The sequence below is a fragment of the Camelus bactrianus genome, chromosome 11 (assembly GCF_048773025.1).
Source record: "Camelus bactrianus isolate YW-2024 breed Bactrian camel chromosome 11, ASM4877302v1, whole genome shotgun sequence".
NCBI lineage: Eukaryota > Metazoa > Chordata > Mammalia > Artiodactyla > Camelidae > Camelus > Camelus bactrianus.
The window spans coordinates 29543793-29567957 of record NC_133549.1 but is presented as its reverse complement, the minus strand read 5'-3'; the positions used below and the strand labels follow the sequence as shown (position 1 = coordinate 29567957).

General features: G+C 47.3%; 1 protein-coding gene across 6 annotated transcripts in view; it reads right to left on the bottom strand.

The window, feature by feature from the left end:
- The window catches only part of GFRA1 (GDNF family receptor alpha 1), a 195018-nt gene that overhangs the window by 9648 nt on the left and 161205 nt on the right, over positions 1-24165 (bottom strand). For all 6 annotated transcript variants that reach the window (XM_074373558.1, XM_074373557.1, XM_074373556.1 and 3 more), the window contains 3 exons: positions 23423-23532; positions 20622-20756; positions 16655-16836 (listed from right to left, as the gene is read on the bottom strand). In XM_074373558.1, coding sequence (XP_074229659.1) covers positions 16655-16836; positions 20622-20756; positions 23423-23532 — 427 coding nt within the window. The remainder of the gene's footprint in view (positions 1-16654; positions 16837-20621; positions 20757-23422; positions 23533-24165) is intronic.

Here is a 24165-nt window from a genome sequence, read left to right as displayed (position 1 = left end):
TTAAAACAGGAGTGACAATTGCTTGATACCCACTGGCGAATCTCAGTGCAGAATCTTTCTACATTTTTACAATTTTTCTCAGTCTTTTACAGTTATCTTGCCCACACCTAATCCAAAGTTCTTTTTTTATAAGGAATTTCCCTTTTCTAATGTATATTTAACTTAGTTTTCATTGAAACAAATGGGCTTTCTTTTATGTTCCTATTTCAGTCGTTCATGTAATATTTAATTCAATTATGTAAGCAAAATACCAAATACAGCAGCACCCAAAGATTGAAGACAAACGCACCTGAATCTTTTAAGCCTGTGTCTCCACTGGAGAGAGCAAGGGGCCAGGCGAGCAGGAGAGAGCCTGCTGGTTTGGGGCATTCAGCCTGCCTTGGGCATCTGATGTTTACAGGGGAATGGCGGAGAGGCTGACTTCTTGGTGAGTTGGCTAAATGACAGTCAAGAGACCGTCTACTATGATTTAGAACTTGCTCCTGGTCCCGGCTTGATTGATATGGTATGATAAAAAGAACACAAGTCCTGGCTTTTCAACTGTGATTATAATGACCCCCACCCTACTCCCCACCTCACAGAGTTGTGAGAAGCAAACGTCATACTCGGGGAGGAAGCCCTTTTAAAATCCGAGTTGCTGTTGATGAGCTCTTAGCCTCTCTGTGGTCCCGATGCTGGGTGTTCTTGGATTCAAGCAAGGGTGGGAAAGATGCAAAAACTTAAGCAAGCTTGGCTTGTGAACGTGATATTGAATAGAACTGGCTGGTGATCTTCTGTGTTTCCTTGGATTTAAAAATGAATACAATGAAAGAGATACAGGCCTGTAAGCTACATCAACAGTTCTCCACTAGCTCAGCAGTCCCCCGGGCTTGCCTGTCCGTCTCCCACACACCGTAAAAGGATGTCCGCAGCTCTGCTCCTGTAACTCAACACTAATGGCAGGCTGGCAGGGAGCTCTGTGTGCAAACACTGTCTACGGCAGGGGGCTCAACCCGGCACTCAGGCTGGCCTTTCTTCTTTCCCTAACTTCACAAGATCATCTTACACTATTTTGCTTTTCCCCAAGTTGGGGCAAATACTGGTTGCCAGCTCCATCGGAGAACTGTGTGTTTTTGTTCATGGTTAACTTGCCTGGTGAGAAAAATATTCAGACATGAAGCAATTACGAGCTGCATTTGAGAAAATTATGCCCAATTACCAATAAGATTATGGCAAACAATGTGTGAAAGATGTTTTGGTTTGGGGTTGGGGAAGTGTTTGGTAGAGCAAACACTCAGTGATCCTGCTGTAAAGGTAGCCAGGGGGACGGCCCCAAGAGGGAACATTTGTTTTCGCAAAATGTGCATTTGGAAATGCAAGTGTGCAGAGAGCAGCGGTCTCCGACGAGAAGTGCATGAGGCCGATCTCATCAGACACGCGTCCTCATCACCATCAGATAATATTTATTAAGCCTCTCATTCTCCTGTGCATTTATGTGCAGCTGAGTGCAGCCCAGTAATGGCTCGGTGACTTATGGTGGTAACTAAGGTTTGATGTAAAACGCCAGGTCTGGAGACAGCACAGACCCGGGCCTTTTGTTCATTCCCTGCTTGAGAAGATGGAGCACTCATGGTGCTGCAAAAAACGAGGGGGAAGCGAAAAATTTGAAAACTTCTAAAAACACCGTGCTTTTAGTAGACAGAGGAAAATATTCTGGGAAATAGAGGAAAACCAAGGTAGACCAACAGTGACAGTGACTGGGATGTGACTGTTACTAACAGCCTCCATTGATAACAACTCCGTCCACGTTTTACTCAATACTCCCATGGACTCAAATGATTTTCTGAGGGGGGCACTCCTCTCGTGTGCAGATCAGGAGACAGGTTCAGAGAGGCTGAGACTTGCCCAAGTCTCCACAGCTCAGAGTGGCTGTGCTGAGATTTGAATCCCTTTGACTTCGGTCTCTTCTAAAACCCATGCATACCGCCTCTGCGCCAGACACGGGACACGTTATCTTCCATGGTCCTCAGATCAACCCTTAGAAGTAGCTCCCGTTACTCTGCTGGCACCTGAGGGAGGTTCTGCGCGGGGCAGTAGTAAGCCCGGGGTCACACAGCCCACGCGGACAGGGCCCACAGGGACAGAGCCCCCCGAGGCAGCCTGCAGTCAACCCAGGGGCTGCTGAGGGGTCAGAGGTCAAGCCGGGCCAGGCAGTCTTTGCCTCCCTCCCACCCTGAGAGGCGGGCACCCCTCATGTCACACCTGAAGTCCCCGCAGTCAAGGGGCAGGCACTCTGGGGAAAACACCTGTGTATCTTCTCACTACCCAATGTCCTCGGCTTCCTCTCTAGATGGTCTGGTCCATGATGTGACTCCTCTGGGACTCAAATATGAGGGGCAGAGGGGAGGGGAGCCCTTGCTGGAACCTCACCCCCAAGAGAACCAGAGCCATTTTCCGCCCACAAGTGAGTTTAAGTGCGAGGCCGAGACTATTATTCAGGGAGGCGTGGCTGGTTAGAGTCCTAAGGATAGAGGTCAGGAGGGGATACGAGAAATTGGATTTATTTATAGTATGTGATCTAAGTGTGCTCAGAGGTATTCTCATAGGTTACCCAGAACAACAGAGCATATTTATAGCCAAGATGGTGCAGACGTCCTGTTCCTTTTTATTAAGCATGTTTATTACCCAGCAATTGGGTTAAGCAATTGTCCAACTGCTGAATTACTATCCCTCTGGTGGGCCAGCTCACTGCCCTCTGGACCACAGGAGCAGGTGGCCTAATGGCTTTTCCTGGGAGGCACTGAGGGGGCCTAGTCTTCCCATTCCCGTCGTTAAGTGATTATTCTCAGTTTGGGAGAAAAGTGGCAAAAAAAAAAAATGTTTAGGAGGAGACGTCATAAATGGGTGATCATAAAGAACTGCTTCCACTTCAGCCACTTCCGCAGGGCACACATCCAGTGTGAGGCCCAGGTTCATGCCCCACGTGAATCTGGGGGTAAAAGCCAACAAATGGCCCCTCCATACAGGCTCCTTCTGTCCCGTGGTCAGCACAGAACAAGCAGGGGAGAAAGGAATGATAGAACAGCCACTGTGCTGGAGGCCCAGTTATTATGTTGGAAGAATTTTAATTTGTCTAATTATCACAGCCCTCCTAGGTGGTAGTGCTCATTACTCCCAAATTACAGATGATGAATCCAAGGATTAAGGAGATTAAACTGCTCTCCATTGTAGTCCAAAGGAGGGCTTGATTTTTTTGTAGCGAGAAATCTGGCCCTTCAATATTTTCTACTCTTAAGCACCACAGTCCCTTTTTCTTAAAAAAGCAACTTTGAGAAATAACCACGCCACTGCTGGCCCATTGTCTGCATGATCCCTTGTCAAGCACCGGCACAGTCAATGTTTGAGTTACATTATCTGAAGGTGAGCTTGGTTTTGGAGTAAAATAAATGATGGTGTTGCCTCGATTCTCCATAGGATCTCAGAGTCACTAAGTGTTCCCCACCATTGCATTATAAGGCAGAGGGTGCCATCCTCTGGGGCAGGGACCACATGAGGACAACAGCTGAAGCCTGGAGCCAATGCTTGTCCCTGGGCAGCAGGAATGCCTTCCCGCTGTGGCTCTGCTGCTGAGATGACCATGACCTGGCAAAAGACACCCAAACGCCGCTGGGATGGAAAGTCAGTAGCATTTGGAAAGCTGTACCCAAGCAACACCAGATTTCCACTAGAAATTCTCTGGAGCTGACAAAGAAGGGTGAGGCAACTAGAGCGCTGATGGGAGACAGGAAAGCAGGGAAGCTCGTATCATTTCAGGGTCATGCAAGAGAGGGGTTGCACCACCTGCAGGTGATTTCTCCCCTGCATCCTTCTCAGGCAGGCAGTTCTGAGTCAGCCTTCCCTCCCATGCCATCCATGTAACACACACAGCTGTTGAAAACAAAGAGAAGAAACGGGTTGTGAGCCCCAAGTCCCTGGACTGCACCTCCAAGGGGATGGAGTCCAGCGACATGGGAATTCCACTGACTGCCATTCCTCTGTATCAGAAACAGGGCTCTGAGCCACAGCTGGTCCACCTGAGCAGCACACTGCGCCCAAGCATCCTAGGACAGCATTCCCGGGGTATGCGCGACGTGCTCCATGGTAAGTAACCGTGTTTGTGTACCTGGCCCAGGGCCTCCTCTTTCACTACCTGTAGCTGTCTGACAACGTACCCAGGAAAATCCCAGAAATACAACACGAGCTTTAATTCCAAGGACAACGTGACATAAAGCCTCCCCGATGCAATATGCTAACGCTGTTATTATGCATAATGATAGTATACAATTATAGGATAATGTAGGGCTCCCCATTTACCACTTAATTCACAGAATGGCGAAGTGAGGGTTATCTGGAGGCATGGATAACAGACTTTATTAGAGTTAAGAGCTGGGGTTGAAGCAGTGAGATCAAAGGGCCATCTGGAAAAAAAAAAAACAAAACCTTCTCAAGAGAAAACCAATTCACTCCCTGTTCCTGAGGAAGCTCTTCTGGCCTAGCTGGTGTTCACCTGGTGGTGGCACTAGGTGCTTCTAACCAGAGAAGATTAGGGATAAAAGAGGAAAAAAAGAAGAGAAATTATAACTCGGAGATACTCTGTGTGCTTAATTTGCAAGGCTTTGTGGTTGAGAAAAAGAGATGCCGCGATCTGCCTTTGCTGAAAAGGTGACATCTGGGTTCATTAAAGGTGTACAATAGATTTTGATAAAGGCTATTTTTCTAAGTCATTAAATCGGCTTTCAGGAACTTTACATGCTCCTTCATTTGAACAATTATTAAATGATAAAATGGAATTGCACACTTGCTAAAACCGTAATCTGAAATTTTACGGCCAGCTATAAAATGCTGTATTATTAAACTAGACTGAAGATGCTCAAGCCCATTACAACTTTTTAAATGAATTATAAAACCCTTTACTGCTGATAAAATAATCTTAAATTACAGCATTGTGTATTCTAACAATATGTTGAACCAAAGTTTGCTACAATGCAAATATGCCAGTCACAAAGAAATCATTATTTGAATTACGTTTGCAGAAGCCAGAAATCTGATAGCATCTGATTCAGCAAGGCAGACAACACCTGATGTTTGCAGGCTGGGCGGGACAGCTGTCCCCTGAGAGCAGTGCCTTTCCCCACATTCCTTAGACCACAGAACCAGCCAACAGTCAGAGCTTCTCATGTTCCAAGGCAGTACAAGCAACACTCAGCAGGGCCCTGGGGATGGAGCAAATGCTGATGGTAACAGCAACCTTTTCCCTTTAAGGTCACCCCATCGGTGAGATTTTTTTTAACGTCAAATGTATTGTTGCTGAGTATCTGCCACTGACCTGCACGCTCTGGGCTGAATTGTGTCCCTCAAAAATTCAGATGTTGAAGTCCTAAACCTTTAGCACTTCAGGATGTCCCTAGGGGTCACATACGTGACTATGGAGGGGGACAAGGTCTTTAAAGAGGTGCTTAAGTTAACACGAGGTCATTAGGGCAGGCCCTCATCCAGTCTGCCTGGTGTCCTTATACGAAGAGGAAGTTTGGACACACAGAGAGACACCAGGGTGTGCACACACAGGGGAAAGGCCACGTGAGGACACAGTGAGAAGGTGGCCGTCCGCAAGCCAAGAAGAGAGGCCTCAGGAGAAGCCAAACCTGCTGACACCTTGACCTTGGACTTCCAGCCTCCAAAACTGAAGTACACGTCTCTTGTTTAAGCCATCCCGTCTGTGGTGCGCTGTGATGGCAGCCCCAGCAAACTAGCACAGCCTATGACACTGCACTCTGTGACACAAGGCGACACGCACACGTACCTACTAGGAGGCGTGGCCTCCAAGACGAAATCCCTATTTTTTGGGCACCAGTAGGGTTTGAATACCCAGCTGAAAATGCATTCTGGCACACTGGACCATGTGGCAGCCTTAACAGAGCAACACCCAATCGTGAGCCCTGAATTCAAGCACTCTCCTGGATGGAGGGCTTTGAAAACACTCTATAAGCACTTATTTCAAAAAGTGTTTTTACAACAGTCTATTTCCTCCCAGGGCTAACGTGGGTGGATTCTGGGATGCAGCTTCCCTCTGAGCTCATCTGCTGGCACCTAAAGCCGGGAAGATTAAGTCCTAGGAGGCCACTGGCAACCTCTCCACGCTGCAAGTAGCCGGGCCCACCACACAGGGCCCCGGGCCACTTGGCAGTCTGGTCCGGAGCTCTGCCGGGAGGCCGCCAGGGGAGCCCAGAAGCAGCCTGGGTGGGGGGCCCTGCAGCTTCCCACTGCTGCTAGGGGAAGACCCCCCCAGCTCATTTCTCCTGGAGTGGGGACATAAACTCTCTCTAAGCAGGAGAGCATTATGCAAGGGAAATGCTAGATGTAGCCAAGATCTGGAATTTTTTTCTATGAGACAAAAACAACAGTGGGTGCTCAGAAACATTGTGTAACACAGTGATGATGGAAACCTCACAAAAACCGTAAACCAAGTAGCACAAATAACATGCGGCACCGAGACCGTTTTCTTAAACAAAAGGCCGAGGAAATGGCAACCAGAAGTCAGAGTCGTTGACATCCTGCACATGTGCTGAGGGCTTGGTGTTGACCCGCCTGGCACTGGCCTCACGGTCCAGTTGATCCCAGCCTCTCCTAAAACTCCCCCATCCTCAAAGTCCATGTGTGAGAAACCCAACCGTGGTTAGGTAGAAGCACTTCCGTCCACTCTGATTGTCTGGCAAGAGCCTCCTCCGACACGTCACCTGCAGGGCACTCATTCCAGGCACTGGGCAGGTGAGCCCATCACTCAGAGAAGGGTGAGGCCGTGAGGCCCTGCGGTCTCCTGCAGGTCCCCTGGTGATGGGAACCAGGTCGAGAGCCACAGTCAACATCACCAATGATTCTCTCCCCAGGCCTCATTCTGAGAGGGGTGTTTCCTTGGGAAAACTTGTTCAAACGTCCCAGACTAAGCATTCGGTGGTCACCAGAGCCCCTTTTCATTGCTCTTGCTGGCACGACTTGAGCAAGATTTGGTCCAATGCAGCAGTCTGCTCCTACATCTCCTAAGCTCCTTACCACGTAAGCAGAAGGAGACCTGAAAAGACTCTCTGAAGCGCCCCCATTCCCACGTTAGGAGAAAGGAAAGGGGGTTTTGAGGCACCCCCGTTTCCTGGGCAGTGGTGCTCAACCAGGGGCGGTTCTGTCCCGTGGGTACATGTGGCTATGTGTGGGGACATCTTTGGTTGTTATAACTGGGGGCAGGGGCCAGTGGCATCTAGAGGACAGGGGCCAGGGTGCTGCTCAACATCCCACGAGGCACGGGACAGCCCCCAAAGCAGACTCACCGGGCCAAAAGGCCAACAGGGCCGAGATGGAGCAAGCCTGACCTGGGGAACGGTTCAGTTCATGGCATAGCAAGAGGTCACTAAACAACTTTTATTGAAGTTTCCAAAATTGTGCACAGTGTGCAGCCCAGCTTCAGCAAAGAATGCCAGGGAAGCAAGTGACTTCCCCTGGAGAAGCATCCACTGAACTCTTTTTAAAAACCATCACTCTGACAAGACCTCATCTTTCCTCACCTGCTCTACAGGTGCAGAGCCCCAGAGGCCGCCCACAGAGCAATGCACAGCTCAGCCTGGCCCCTTGCTGCACTTCTCTGTCACTGAAGATGGGACAAAGGGGCCAGGGATACCCAAGTGCCAAAAGCCCCTTGAAGCTCACAGCTAGACGAAAACTTCCTTTGCGTCACCTCTGAGCTGGGCACTGCCCTGAGAATGCCTGATGTGCAGGACCACATTTGATCCTCATCACACCCAATGAGGCCTTCCTACTGTCATCCTCATTTCACAGATGAGAAGACTGAGGCAGAGAGGATCAGTAACTTGCCCCAGGTTTCATGGCACTGGTAAGTGGGGAAGTAAGGCCATGCTCAAAATTTCAACTCCAGCTTCCTTATGAAAAGTTTCACAGTTATGTCCCTAGAATTAAAATTAAAGTTCTGCTAACTTTTGTTCCTGGTTCCTGGGAGATAACTTCTAAAGCCCTGGAAGTTCATGAATGACAGGAGTGCCTTGGTCATGATTTTGGCTAAGATTATGGTTATGGTTATCGTTAGACCAATCATGGGTCAAGGGGTTGGGGCTTTGAGCCACGTGAGGTCAACCTTCTGACCTCCAGGGAGCAGAGACAAAGGGAAGATTGCATTCAGTCGCATGCCCAGTGGCTGAATCAACCATGCCTCTGTAATGAAACCTCAGTAGCAACTCGGGTCACGGAGGCTTGGTGGAGCCTCCTGGTGGATGAACACTGATGTGCTGGGAAGGTGGCACCCCTGATTCCACAGGAATTCCACAAGTAGAGGGCAAGGAAGCTCTCCATTGGAGACCCTCCCAGACCTCAGCCTAAGTATTACCTCCTTTGGCTCATCCTGATTCATATCCTTTACAATAAACCTGTAAATACAGTGCTTTTCTGAGATCTGAGCCATTCTAGTGAATTGAAATTGAGGGGGTCATGGGAACACCTGACTTTGTATCCAGTGGGTCAGAAGAGCAGGTGGCCTGGGGAGTCCGGAGGTACGGCTGGCATCTGAAGGGGGACAGTCTCGTTGGGGACAGTGCCCTCCACCTGCAGCGTCTGTGCTCACTCAAGGGGCTGGCGTCAGAACGGAGCTTTTCTGCAGGACACCAGTTGGTGTCAGAATAGGCGTCATTACCTTCCTTTATGCTGGTTTATGAACCAGTCTGGCACCTCCATCTGCCAGATGCTCAACCAGAATTTCGGGACTGGTTGACTCTCTATTGAATGAATAACATTCACTACCAGAAACAAAAAGGTAAGTGGTCTGATTTAGGTATTACAGTTCAGCCAGTTAAAATGCACAGAGGGGAACAAGCCGTTGTCCGATTTCTCCTCTCCTGATCAAGCCTCTGTGTCTCAGGTCTATTGTCCGAAAAATGGGAATAATATAGCTCTGACTTCATGAGGTTACTGTCAGAATTAAATTAGTTTATACATGTATATATACACACATACATACATGTGTGTGTGTCTATATATACATATATAATGTGCTTAGGACAATACTTGATCCATGGGAACTACTACATGCATATTTATTAAAACAAAACCATAAAAAGCAGAGGTGATGCAAGTTACCAAAGCAAATCGTTCTGGGATCCATCATATGATTAAGATTGCTTGTAATGTTTCCCAAAGTGAGGTTGGGGACCAGTGGTGTATAGGACACTATTTAGGTGGCACACAAACTTTTTTTTATTGTTTCAATTTTAAAATGTATACAGTGATTTCAATAGAGAGAGAACTATTGCATTCATTCACACGTTTCACAAATGTTAGGAACAGCATATCCAGATACTGAGTTTAAAGATAAATACTAAGCTAATAAGAGCACTGATGGAATGCAGATCTGGGAAAGACTGCAAACTCCTGGTCTCTGAGGCTAAGAGGCAGAGCTGGTTCTCAAACACCATCTTTTCTGCAAATAAGAGTGTTTCCTGTTTACAGTGTGTCACCTCTTCCCAGTGTCAGCACTAGTTAAAGAGACGCGGCAATGGCCTCCGGCAGACGGTCCTACTCCGGCACCCGGCTGGACCGAGATCTGACAACTGTCATGGCTCCAAGTTCACAGCCCCAAGAATCTGATTGTTAGGATGACCTCTGAAGGGACGCCTGGTGCAGAGATGGAGCCTGAAACAGCTCCATCTCTGGTCCCTTCTTCACTGACTTTTGATTTCCCTTCCTCCTTGGCCAGGTGTCTGCAGAATACCCCACCCTTTTCCCCTCCTTCCTTGGGACTTTCTACAGTAACCATATCTTAGAACCAGCAGAATGTCATTCGGTTCAAACCCTTCCTACAAATTAAGGAAGCAAAACCTAAAGAGCTCCGTCTTTTTCCCTCCATGTTCCACCAACCCCTGGGAACAGCTTTCCTGTAAGTCCCAGCGTCCAGAGTTAAAGCTCTAACACGTGCCATCAATCACAAGAACAGTGGTGGCCACTTCCAAGTGCGGAGGGTTGGCCAGTGGTGCTGGGCCCTCTGCACGCTGGCACTGGTTCCTTAATCTTCACAGCAAACATGAGGTGGGTGATGGTTTACAGGAAAACTTCAGAGATGGTAAGAAACATGCCCCAGGACACAAAGCAGTAGGAAGTGAGCTGGGATCCTCACTCAAGTCCTGCGGACTCCAAAGCTCATGCTCTTCCCAGCACAGCCGCTCCTAGGCTGTCAACCACAGGTCGAAAAGAAAGCACTAAAGAGGTGCCACCGGGGGGCTCCACCCGCTGGCAGGGGTGGCTTTAGTACGGGGGTGAGAAATAAACACCTGTCTCCCTCTCCTTCCAGCCTCCTGCCCTCCCACCAGTCAGCCTGTGCAAAATCTCACCACCCTGGCCCTGCTCTCAAGAGCCTCTTCTCCAGTGGAAGATTAACGGGACGCCAAAGCACCCCATTGCTCTGCTAGCATAAATTGCAAGAAAAACATTTAGAATATTGATTAAGTGCTTCATGCTAGAAGATTTAAATTTACCTCCTGTATTTCCAGGATTAGCTGACATAATGGGGTCAGTCTGCTGGCACAAATGATTTACGGAACACCCATTGGCAGCTTTCCTTTTAAAACTCAACACTTAAAATTTTCACTTGGTCACAGCCAGTGGAGTCCTGAGTATGTAGCAGTTCGGATAATCGCCTTCCTGCCACATTGAGGCTTTGGCGCTTGGGTCCTGGGAAGAGCTTCACAACAATTTCCGGTCTGGTCTGGTCCCATGCAGTACAGATGGACTTTATTTAGGGCTGATGAGATACTGGGGCAGTGGAGGGGAAGGGTAGGCTGTTCTTACAGGATGGAAGGTCTTGTTTCAGATAAAGATTTTTGCAATACTCTAATATTCAATGTTCTAGTGCAATATTCAAATATTCTAATATGTCAGAGTTGAACAGATTACAAGCAGGTGTCAAAGATACTCAAATCACACCTGCCCTCTGCCCCTCCCTGCAACCTGTAAACACTGTGCTACAACATGCCAGTGCCCAGCCTGTTGCTATAAGCGTCAAAACTCTGCTCGGCCAGGAGAACGAACTGTATTGAGGCTTTCCTGAAAGACCAGGGAGGTGCAGAGCTAGACTGAAATCCAGTGAATCTAGGTTCTCTGCTCCAAGAAAGATGCCCACGTCAAGGCCTTTGCCCCCATGGCCCATAGAGGGCCGGCACTGTCCCAGCTGTGGGACCTTCAGGGCTGGCACAGTCTGACTGCCAAGGAAGGCGACCCACTTGTTGAGGGGGGAAGGGGACAGCTAGCCTTTGCACTGCTGGCTTCAGCAGTACGCATTCTTGCAAAAGCTATTCATTTGGACCCTGCTCATATCTCTTTTATGATGGAGAAAGCTGTTTTGTTAAATTCCCTTCTAGAATGTTGTCTTAAAAGTCCCGTTAGGACGAGGGGAGGAGACTTAAACTTGAGAGCTACAATTGCTGTACCTCCATCTCTCGCTCATGGCCATATTTTATTTGGTTCACGAAAAAATTGATCATGGATGCGGCTAGCCCTGTTTCCCAGAGCCTCCCCAGAATGGCCCACAACTGCCCTGCTTCCATCCCGCCAGCCCCGGCTCTGCGTGCGTGCCCGGGATCTATCCTCCCAATCACGCATCACATCCCTTTCCTGGGAAAGGGGCAGAAGCAGTGAGATTTCCTCAGGGGTCCTCAGGCCTAATCCCAACTGTATTCCCCAGTTTCAATACCTCTGTTTGACCATGGAAATCAAGGGCTTATAAAGGCCACTTTAAGAGGTCTTCTCTTTAAGCCACCTGAGTTAATAAGGCCAAATGGAGATTTTTCCAACACCTACACCTCCCAAAGATATTTCCTTTAAACAAGTTCAGTCCATTTGGTTTAAATATCCTGAGCTTTTTCCAGCTATCAGACCACTCAAGTGCACAGAAGATGAAATAATTGGTAGAATTTTGAATGTTTCTTTGTTTTTCATGTGACCGCTTTGTACGAGTCAAAGGGACATGCCGACAACAGCACAGCCCTTGTCACACTTGTTACTAATATGCCCGCCAATTAATCCTGACATGGGAGCTTGGCTGGTTACCCAAAACTGGCTTTTTTATCACCTCAGGGGGTTAGCTCTTGGATGTTTCTATGACATTTTATACTAATCAATCAACTTTCCTCTTTTTAAAGCTGAGCCTTTCACAAGAACTGCAAATGAGTCCTATACGCCCCACACTCAAGGCCACCCATTTCCCCAAACAGAACTGTGTTTGGTTTGTTGATAATTACACTTTGAAGCCGACTTTTGAAAATGTTTATTCTTATGTCTTCCCTTCCAAGGGGGAAATCTATCTCAAATGTTAAGACAGAAACCCAAGTCCCTGAGAGTTTTCTCATATTATTGTATATTTAAAAATATTACAAGAGGGTGCTTCTCGAGGGAAGTGAACTTTAGAGCTGCCAAAGATAGTTGACTTTCTCCAAATCTGTTACCAATGGATCCCAAGCTGGTTTAAGTCAGTGCTATTCTGAGCAATGACACATGCGGCTGGGACAAACGCCATTCTAAGATATTTCTAGGACCCCCCCTGGCAAATGGTAATTTATCTGAAGACAGCCAGGCTGGCGAAGGAAGGACAGATGGGAAGAATTCGTCTCCTGGGAGCCCCACGCTGAAGCAGGAGTCCTAAATCAACGCCAGGGACCACGTTCTCACGGGCTGAGGCCGTCTCATCACTCACACATCTCCCCCTAATCCTCTGGTTCACAATGATTCTTTCAGCCATTCTTAATATAGGTCATCACGCTGCAAAAAGTTTTACTGGCGAACTTTCCGTCTTTCCCCTGTGCCCCGTCTCACGGAATTTCCGCAGGAAGAGCCCCAGCCTGAAGCACGAGCTTTCTGCTTTCCCCATCATTCCATCGCTACCTTCAGGAAATTCTGGGACATACAACTCTCTTAAAATCTCCTCCCTTTCTCTTTTTCTCTTTCCCCCTCAGCTTTATTGAGGTATGACTGACAAATAAAAATTGTATTTTTCTGAGGCGTACAATGTGATGTTTTGATACACATATACGTTGTGACAGGTTTACCTCAATCAAGCTAATTAACACGTTCGTCACCTCACATAGGACCGTGTTTGGGGGGACGGGGGTCAGAACAACTCAGCTGTACTCTCTTGGCAATACTGTAGTGTGTACTTGAAATTTGCCAACTGTAGTCACCGTGCTGTGTATCAGAGCTCCAGGTCTCATTCATCCGGCATATCTGAAATTGTGTACCCTGTGACTAGTATCTCCCCATTTCCCTACCCCCCAGCCCCTGGTGACCACCATTTTTGTCTCTGCTTTAAAGACTTCAACTTTTTTAGATTCCACATATAAATGAGATCATGAATCTGGAGGACATTATGCTAAGCGAAATAAGCCAGACACAGAAAGACAAATACTGCATGACCTCCTTTTCTATTTTTTCCCTCTTCCTCTTTGTCTATGCCTAATTCAAAGAGCCCAGGTTGTCCAAGGTCATGAAGCAAGGCAAAGAGCACACTGGCCTCCGAGTCAGAAACCCTAGCCCCTCCAGAGAACTACTGTGTGATCTCAGGTACGTCACTGGCCTGCCTCTGCCTCAGCTGCCTCATATGTAAGAGAGAGGGGTGTCTAGCATACTCGACTCATGGTCTGCTGGGAGGACTAAAGGGCACAATGCACGGGAAAGATGTTTTGCAAAACAAAACACACTCTACACCTGTTAGTGCTGACTCCCACCGAAGTCCCTTCTGTAACACCTCACCCCAAGCAAGACACAGCACCACCATCCCTCTCTTGCGAAGGGACCAAGTGGCCAATTGACTTGGGATTAAGATACCTATCGCACGTGATGTTCTGGAACATTCGCTCTGTCCCAGGCACTAAGCATTACTCCACTTAATCCTCTCGATCTAGCAGCTAGGTGGTCCTTGCATTTTATAGAGGAGGAGGCAGTCTTGGAGAGGCCATGATGCTGGTGAGGACAAGAGCCAGGCTCTGCACACAGGCTTGGCTGCAGGACCCATGCCTTCACCTGCACCGCACAGGTACAAAAACGGGCTCAAATGGGTAGCTGGCTTAGGAAGTGAGGTGAAGTTTTATGGAATCCTTAAGGGCTCCCTGGAAGTAAAATGCTGCTGCTCCAAGATACGTGGACTCTGCGCATCACAGGGAAGAGAGGTGTGGCCACCCCCTCTTTCCCTGGTGCTCCCACACCTCCATTTCTCCCTCTGCTGAGAAGTTAAATGGCAGCGCTGAGATAAGTATCATGCTTTAATTTTACTTTGCCCCTCCATTTATGAGGCAGAGTTCTTGTCCCTAACACAGGGGAAGAAAAGGCTGTTTCTTGGGAATAGACCTCATGTGCCCCTTGATGATGCCAGGGCAACGCTGCAGTGGTACAGAGTGCCCCTTACAGGGAGGGGTGTCTGGGCAGCTCTTGTTGGAGGCAAATATTGTGTGGCTGAGCCAAGCTCTGCACCCCAGGATGCAGAAGTCAGGTGATCTGGTGGGGCAGGGGCAGCGAGGTGGGGAGAACACCTCCTCATGGCTGACAGGCTCCCCTCCCGTTGGGGAAACGCATCTCACGGAGTTTCCGTGAAGATTGTTCTTCTGAGATGGCATCTATTAACTTAATCTGACCTTCCAAAAATGTTGACAAGCTGCATCATGCCCACAATTTGTAAGTTCACTGCGGACAGATTTTGGTTTTTTTGAATGCCCATCTCCATGAAGTTTCCAAAACACAGAAGGAACTTAATAAATAGGCTGAACACTGCCTCTGCTGCCATGCTTTGTGCATCTCAGACAAGTGCAGACAAAAGCCTGGTTTTGCTGCAGCTGGAGCTCGCCTTTTCTTGCGGTCAGGAACCACCTCTGACCCACTGTCATCACCTCATCATAACAGGGTCCTACCCTCATCTGGCCACCTGTCTCTACTGATGCTGGAGTCTGAGTGGACCTGACAAGAACAGGTATGTCTGGACACAGGAGAAAGCAGCACCCAGAGATGAAGAGACTGCTCTGTCTCCCTCCAGATCTACTCTGTGCAGGTCACTTCTCCCTGAACCTCGGGGCTCTGCTGCAGGATGGGGCAGTTAGCTGCCAAAGTATTCCCCACGCCTCCTCCCAGTTCTGCATTTTCTACACGGGGCTTTGGAGATGGGAAGTGCTCAGGAAATGCTCTGGAAGCATGAGGAACATCTGGTTGACCTTAGGCTGGTGGCTTCCCTACCTGTATTCTCCTTAGTGTTGTGTGTGTGAGTGCGTCTGCAGGTGTTGGTGGAGACCCAGGAGGAAGAGGAGAGGGACCAAAGCCCAGCTGAATGGCAGGAAGGATATTCTAAGATGAAGAGGGGAAGCTGCAGGTGAGAAGACAGCAAGCAAATCAGAAGTGGAAAAATTGTCCCAATACTTTCTAGGGAACAGACTGGGTTGTGAGTCAAGGAGGTATTTAGCAAAGAAGGCTTCCGACAAGCGTTCTGGTGAGGCTGATCCTTGGCGGGGCCAGGGGTGGGGGAAGAGAGGATGTATTCCAGTGACAAATGTGTAGTGACAGCATGGTGCATGGCACATGTCCCCTCCCCTAATACGGCTGGAGGCGGAAGTCACCACATGGTCACCACTGCCCCCTAAATACAGGAAGAACCATGAAAAAAACACAGGACTCACAATTCCCGGGACTGGCTCTGTGACTCACTAGCTCCGTCAAGAGAGTTACCTGGATGAGCCCCCACGTCCGCCAGTGAGACAACAAGGCTAACAGCACCGCAGCAACAATACAGTAGCAGCGCCCCTCCCGCAGCCGTCAGGAGGGTGCCCGCCAAGGAGATAAAGTGTGTGCAAATGCTTGGTGAACAGAGGAATACGTTCCCAAATAGCTGAATACTCGATAACGACGGAAAAAATATCAAGAAAAAGGCAGAATAAACACTCTGCTTTGACTCAAGTCAGGAAACCACCATTAGAGTGTCACTGCAGATCCGGATGAACCCCAGAGAAGTCGCTGGGCCTTGCTCACTAGTCTCTATTCACACGAGGGGTTTTCAGCCCAGCTCCTCTCCCACAGAGGAGCTTCCTGAAGAACGATCCTGGATGGGACTCTACGTTTGCATTAACGCTGCGCAAGTAACACTGTCTCTGGTTTATCTTTAGACAGAGCCGAATACTCCACACTGAGTCTAAGGGGCAGTGATGGTGACAGAGCAAGAGCTCCTTCGTTTCCCACAAGCTGCTGTTTTGTAGAGAACACCGAGTCAGCGTAAGAAATAAATAAAGAGCCAATTTGACCCCACCACCCCACAAACAGAAAGCTAAAGGATTTCTCTGCTCAGCCCCCTCATTTTACAGGTGAAGACACCGAGGCCGAAGCCCTGCCCCTTGTAAACGGTAGAGTCGGTTCCCGAGCTCATCTTCCTCTCCACCCTACGGCACATCACCACCTCCATCTCGCATGTTTAAAATGCACTTTTAAGATTCAAACCTGAGCAGCATTCTATCATTCACCATCCATCTCTAAATGCATTTCAGAAAATGAATCTGTGCCGCCCGCCCGCCCCCCCCCCCCCCGCCAAGAAGTGAGTGCCCACAGGGACTTCGGCCCCTGCTCTTCTTACCTGTAAATTTGCACAAGGCGGTAAAACATGAGTGGGGATTTCATTCTCAGACCCCGCTGGCCCCAGGGGCTTGTTCTTGACCCGGAAGGCTGTGGTGGTGGTGGCAGTGGTGGTCTGAGCTGGGAGGGCTGGCTGCCATACCGTCACATCCGAGCCATTGCCAAAGGCTTGAATTGCATTTTCTGCAGTAAAACAGGAGGAAATCCAATTTCAAAGTCAAGCAGCAAATGTAACAGACAGGATACATGAAGCCAAAGAGGCACACTAGAAACTCTGATGAGTGCACTGGACTTCTCTGAACAGAACCCATCCATCCATCCTCTCTACATGTGCTGAGAGCCAGCCATGGGTCAGATGCTCAAAAATCAATTCACTCATTAAACACTGAGCTGGACACTCAGCTATGCTCTAAGTGCAACAAATATTTATTGTGTCCCTATTCGTGTACCAGGTGCTGAGCAAGATCCTTGCCCTGAAACACTCATCAGTCGATCCTTTTGAAACCCAGCCTCAGACCTGTTATTTGGGATCATAATCACTGTTCCATCTTCCAGGAAAATGCTTGGGCTTTGTCAAAATCCTATACTAAAAGCAAACTAATTAGTGGGTTTTTTTTTAAGCACCACATCTCTAATTACGAGACGGGGGTGACTCAGGGGCATGATACTCATTTGGCAGGCAGTAGAATAAAAAGCAAAACAATATGATTCACTACCACGAGCACCTACTATGAACCCAGCATTGCTCAAAGTACCAATGCAATCAGTTTCTTTAAAAGAAAGAAAAAAAAATCTATCCCAAACCTCATCAATAATAAATAGTGAAAATTTAAGTAAGATTATTTTTTCTCTTTCTGCTTCCAGTCTTCCAAACAAAATCTGCATAATTAGGACGGAGTAGCCCTGCTTAAATTAAAAGTTTAAAATGTAAAACTTTAAAAGCTTATTACAATTTCATGGGATTAGATTGTTTTTATGGCAAGAATAAATTGGTTGTGTGTTGTTCCCTTCCCCCAAATGAATAAAAAACAGTTTTTAATCAGGTCCTCAGGGATTTGGCCTGGATTTAGGATTTTTTTTTATTTCATATTCATTGTATAGGAAATCAAACTCCTCCATTTGGGACCTGAATGTGCAAATTGTTAACGTATGACTCTTAGCTGGCATTTTTTGATACACAAGACAGAATAATTTAAGCCTAATCTTCCTCTTAGAAGTGACATTTTGTTCTAAAATTGTTATCCTTCAAGTTCAGCAAATTGGAAGCTTGTTTTCTAAAACTTTACATTTTCCAGGCTGTAAGAAACAGCTTCAAATTAGTATCAGTGCTTCTTAGGCTCCCAGCCATGTTACATGGCTTAACGGGCAGGTGGAAGGTAAAGAAAGAGGTATTTGCGGGACTAGTTTCCTTAAGTGCCCCAGGACAACAAGAGCAAAACAACAAAACCCTCCTTTTCCTTGTGAAGAATGGCAGATTCAGGAGACTGCTGCCATGTGTTGACACTACCTGTGATTTCCAGCCTGTCTGCCTTGCTACTTGGGGAGACTTTGCGCATTTGCTCATTCATTCATTCAAAAGTCCGGGGAACATCCACTAAGCCTCAGGCACTGCTCTGTGCTGGGGATGGATCATCAGTGGACCGCAAAGAAACAATAACAGACAAAAGTCCCTGCCCTCATGGAAGCCACATTCTGGTTGAGGAGGCAAATAAGTAAAATATGTAACACATTAGGTAGTGAGAAATGCTTGCAGACAAACTAAGCAGGGGTGGGGTTCAGGGAACACTGTGGGTGGGAACAAAGAAATACAGCTTAAATGAAGTTGGCCAAGGGGCACAGGGTGACATCTGAAGAAAGACCTGAGTGACGGTAACTGGCATCTCCTCTCCATCTCCAGATCATTCTCCGCTCTTCCCCTCACCTCTGCCATGCATTCTGGCTTAAAAGTAACTGTTTCCCTCCCAATTACCAGAAGGAAACCATAGGTTGGAGTCGTGCTCATGTTAGGGGAATTGGAGAGCTTTGGTTAACCTGAAAGGAGCAGAACTGGGTTATTGCATTTGGGTTGGAATCGACGAATTCCAGTTCCTTCTTCTCAGGGGCCTGTTGCAAGAGACTGAATTTACAGCCCTGTGTCTTTGGTAGGCTGGCTCCTTCTAATCAAAGTATAAATGGAATGACTAAGAAAAATTCTGGCTGGCTTTGGTCCCTGTCGAAGACCAAGTGCACTTATTTTTATTGAAAAGTCATTAGCAATAAGATACCATTATCCCCCGTCATCAAAATATTATTAAGCATGGACAACTTTCATTTCCCTTAGAGGCAGTGGTTTCCCAGCCCAAGTGAGTATAATCTTTCCTCACACTGACCTCTATTGTCATTGCTTTATCTTCATTAAAACTTGTATTCTGCCAGAAGAGTGTGCAGAATGTGAAAAAGAGGAGATGATATAGATATATATATATAACATATATATATATAAAATACATATATATAGATATATTTTAGTAAGGACCAAACAAGAGGCTTAAGGTATAGTTCCCTGGTGTGCCCAGTGTCTTTGCAAATGTACTTCAGGCTAGTTTTATGGGTTTAAAATTTCTCTTACGTGTCCAAAAGCTTGTTTTAGTTTTAAGATGATCAAAGCATTTGGTTACAGCTTTCCTACTCAAGTACCTACTGAACAAATCTCTTAGGTTTGTCTTCTCAACAAAAGGAACAATTGAAAAAGTTTTAGAAATAACACTTAAAAACTCTTCCATGTGCACGTGGTGAACAGTTAGCTAATTCTTTAAAAATTGGTCAGCGCATCATGGAGAAATTGTCACCTGAGGACACAGTGCTTAGGAGGGTGGCTACGACGTCCTAGAATCCTGGTCCACCCCTCCCACTGGAAAGTCATACCTGGTCCCTGACGCCCAGGCGTATGTTCTTGTCCAGTAGGCCCTTCAGTATCAGGCATGAAACAAAAGCCCCTCGGGACTCAGGGGGCTGTAGAAGGAACTACAGCTTTGGATTCTGTCTCTGGCACGGGTGCTCTATGTGAAATGGAGACGATAATAATTTTCTAGGACTCTTGTGCAGGTTACATTCAATGAATGTATACACTCCCTCCAGAGTGAGTTTACACTCCCTATGGAGTGTTTGCACACACAGAAGGTGCCCCATAAATTAACGGTGGCTGCCACAAAATGTGAGTGAGGTATCCAAGCATCTCAGCTGGTTCAACACCTGGAAAGTGCACGTCCTGGATAAAAGGGAGACCCAGCACAGAGCTTTCGGAGTTCATCTGATCGTGCCCATCATTCACCCCCGTACATTTCTCTCTATCCTTCTCCCTTTGGGAAACATGTTTCTAAATTGCCTAAAGGACTCTACAGTAATAACCAATACTGTTTCCAAGCAGAGTCCCCCACCTCCAACCCCATCTCCAGAGATAATCTGCATCCTCGAAGCTCCGGGCTGCATTGCCAGCCAATCCCAACTCAAGAACTGTTGCTTCTCCTCAGAGCCAAGCCCGAACATCCAGGGGACTATTGACGTTTAACATTCTCGTTTTTCTCAGGGAGCCCTCGGAGGCCTACCCCCATCTAATCTGTCTGAGCTTCTCCCACTGTCTATTCCGCCCAGGTTTTAAGAGCCTTTGGAACTGACTCGGCGCTGGTTGCCAAGATCAAAATTTCATCTGTGGGTAGAAGTGTTCTTTCCCACATAATGTGCTCTCAGTGGTTTCACTCTCTCCCTCTCTCGGGCTCTAGACGCACTGTCTTGGCAGCACCCAGTTCATGGCTTGCTCTGTCCCTGCTGAGTGATGCAGCAGGGCCAAAAGGAGCCGGATTCACCATCCGCCATCAGGGAAAGAGAGACAGAGAGACGGAGGAGGCAGATGCAAGAAACGTGAAGGTACAGCTTGAAGTTAGAGGGGAAGACATGTTTGTATATTTGTTGCCTATTTTTTCCAAACTCACTGAGACATGTGTTGTCCTTGAAGAAATTCAGGAATTTCAAACACTCCTCCAGGTCGTTTCCACTGTTGCTGCAGTCACACCATGGGGCCACGCTGAGGCTACTGGAGTCTATGTAGTTGGGGGTCATGACTGTACCTACAAGAGTAAAAACAAGGCAGGCATTTTAATCTTGTGTGATGATATAAACTTTTCTACAGCCTAGAAAGAAACAAATGTTCTTCTGACAGCGGATGCACCGTGGCTAATTACAAACATTGTGTTTGCTGAGTGGGAAATTATGTTAAGCAATGCATTTTCTTGGCAATTTCTCTTGAGCACATAAAATAATTTACACATTTACTTAAAAAATTCGAACAGAACTCCTTGGGCTGCACTTAGGGTATTTTTCTCTGCACAAATGGTATGCATGTCGTGGAGGAGGAGAGAATTAACTTGGAATGCATGAGTTGCCAAATCCCTTGCATTTTCTTGAAAATGTCATTAATCTTTATAAATAGATAGAGCTGGTTTTACATATCTTAAAAATCCTTTCAGGACTTTGAAATCCACTTCCCTCGGAAGCAAATGGCTCCTTCAGAGGAACACAGGGAAGCTGAGAAGCTCTCCTTATAGGTTACGCAGCATCCTGAATGTATATGAAGAGGCCTCTGCTCACCAGACTCTCAACTGATTTACATAAAGTCTTCCACGTTGTGACGAAATCGGAAACAAACAGTGGAAATTCTCTAAGCCCATGGCTCCTAGAGTATTGTCTCAGTGGTCCTCAAAAGTCCTCAGAGAAATGCTGGGTGGTCTCTCTTGCCTACATCTTCCTGTATTCATTGTTTTCCTGATGCGTTCTGTCCTGGCACAGATAAACAATGCATGTATACTTAATAGGACCCAAATGTCTTCTCCTGGGCGGTTCACACCAGGCAATGCCTTTTCATGCCAAGAAGCCTTCTGTTTTTATATATTTTATGGAAGTAAGAAGTAATAGGCAGTCCAGTGAGCCACGGGATATATTTGGTTCAGAAACAGAAAAAAAAATTATTTTTAAGCTCTTCTGGGTCAAGGGTATATCTTCTTTGCCCTACATCCCTTGCTGACTTGAACTACATCGTGTCCCATTATACCTTGAGATGAAAACATTAACCCACAGCAGAAAGCAGCTTTTAACTTTGGGCGAGAAGGGAGCGGGCACCCCTCAAACACTGAGTGAGACGGTTAGAGTATGTGCACCAAGCACCCATGGTATGCCTGGCGCCATAATGGATCCCTGCCATTTGGAAGAAGTAGGAACAAGCTTGGTTCTGAGAGAAGCTAGAACCCAATGACCAGTGTAGAGGGAAAGATCTGGACCCAAGAGAGAAATAAACTTTGGTCCATTGAATGCACTGTCTCGACCAGCTGGTCCCTTAAATGATGAGGATTTCATCCTCCTCAGGTATGTAACAGTTTGCCAAGCCAGGAGTGCCTGGGAGCTCTGTGCCTTCGCCCCTCGTAGAGGATTTAATGAGCATGTGCGCCTGGAAGGTACGGACTTAAGGTGTTAGCAGTGATTACATCCGGGAGTGGGGCAGAAGATCCTTAACATTGTCTCCTCTGGGTTTCTCTGTATTTTTTTTTTTAATTCTTTACAATGAGCACACCTTAATTACTTCCATTATTTCTTAATCTGAAATTCCACAGTTGATAAGTAATCCTTACTAGAGACTACTTAAGAAGAGGAGAGAGTGAATGCAAATTTAGAGTCCTGACTGCAGGAAGATGAGCTCATGGGACACACCGTAAGAACAGTGAAAGGTACTACCTGGTGAAAGGTACTACCCAAGGGAGCACTAGAATCCTTGCAGACAGCGTTGGGAGGAGTGTGCAGGCACCTGCAGTGTCCCTGCATTAAGTATCCTTGGTTTTTCCCAGTGGTTCTTGCTGAAGATGCTCCAGTGACAAAGAATTTGGTCCGTGCTGTCGCTCTTGGTGGGACGTTATTCCTGCTTGGTGACTTATGTGATGCTGGCAGGAGCTCACACCCTGGCTGAGCCATCACGCTTCTGCCAACCATGATTTCGCTCATCCTTCCACAGCCTTCACTCTGTGTTCCTTCTCTAACATCAGTCATGAGAGAGCCCTGCCACCAAGGCTCCTGCAGTGCCCGGAACCGGCAGTTCCTCCTTCCCTCCTGCCTGGCCCGTTTATCCCTTGGCATGAATCTGCCTCACTCTGTCCCTCTTCCAACTCACTGGTGCCTCGTTTAACTGCATGGTTCTCCTGAATGCCATGAACTTGCTTCTTCTATGGTCTCAGGTCTTGGAAGACAGAAAATATTCCTTCTGTCTGTTCTCAGGGGGAAAAAATTTACCCAGACCCCTTCGTACCCACCAGGAGCTGAATTATCAAAAATAATGGCAAACAGGAATCCCATTTCTGGGAAACAGCCCTTTTGATTTCCCCAGATTGAATGACTTCCAAGTTCCCTTTCTCCAAAGTTCCCTAATTCAATTAACTTGGTTTGACTCACTCTCCTCTTCCCCCACGCTTTTCCCCCTACTTCTGTGCCATGTGGTCGGTTCTCTAACTGAGGTGCTTCCCAAGTCTCCACACTTGCTGCTTTCTTGCTCCTTAATAATCCCTGCTTCCTGCCTCTGTGCATCCATTAGCTTTTTTTTTTTTTCCTTTTTTTACCAGCAAGTCCTAAAGGGCCCAACATCAAAACACCAGCACAGAGGGCTACTAGGAGCTTTTTACATCCACAGAGAGCAGCGGGCTACAATGGAAGGAGTCTGACTTTTCTCCCTTCCGCATTCTCTCCCCAGTCTTACCAATAAGCCCCGAGTAGGCGAGGAGGCAGTCGGCGTAGTTCTCCTTCAGACAGCTGCTGACAGACCTTGACTCTGGTTGGCAGTTGGTGAAAAAATCTGCCAGGCGGGATCTGCAACAGGAAAAAAGGGCGTGGGGGATGTGCTTTAAAATATCCTAAGCTTGTGGACAGACACTTTTTTTTTCCTTTATTCTTTTGTTGATAGGCTTTTTTCCACACAGACAAAATACAGAAAACGTGAACTCAAAGTGTTAGCATCCTCTCTTACACAACCCCCCCCCCAAACCGTCCCTGCACCCACCTGTGTCTGCTTCTTCACAGAGAAGTCTTCAGGGCCTATAACTGGAGAAATCAAGATGCTTTGAAGTTTCCATTCAATATTTATTTCTGACTAGACTTATTTGCATCTTTAGGAAATATGGTTCTGCACGCACTCACCGGAGATCCACACTGGGAAAATATTTACTTTATACAGAAACATGTCCCTGGCATCAAAATAAGATCCTACAGCCCATCTGCTCCCGTAATTCCTAGTGGCTTTAAAAATATGTGTATCTGTCTTATAAGTCATGTCTCATCCACCACCCCGGCTTGGGCGGTGTGTGTGTGGGGGCAGTAATTTATTCCAGCCCAGTGATACTGAGGAGCTCGCCTTCCCAGAACCGAAGGGAAGGAATGGCAGGAGGACAGGGTGATGCTGGTTCTGGGTGCGGTTTCTTTGTCTGACTGGGTGTAGCGGGTCCC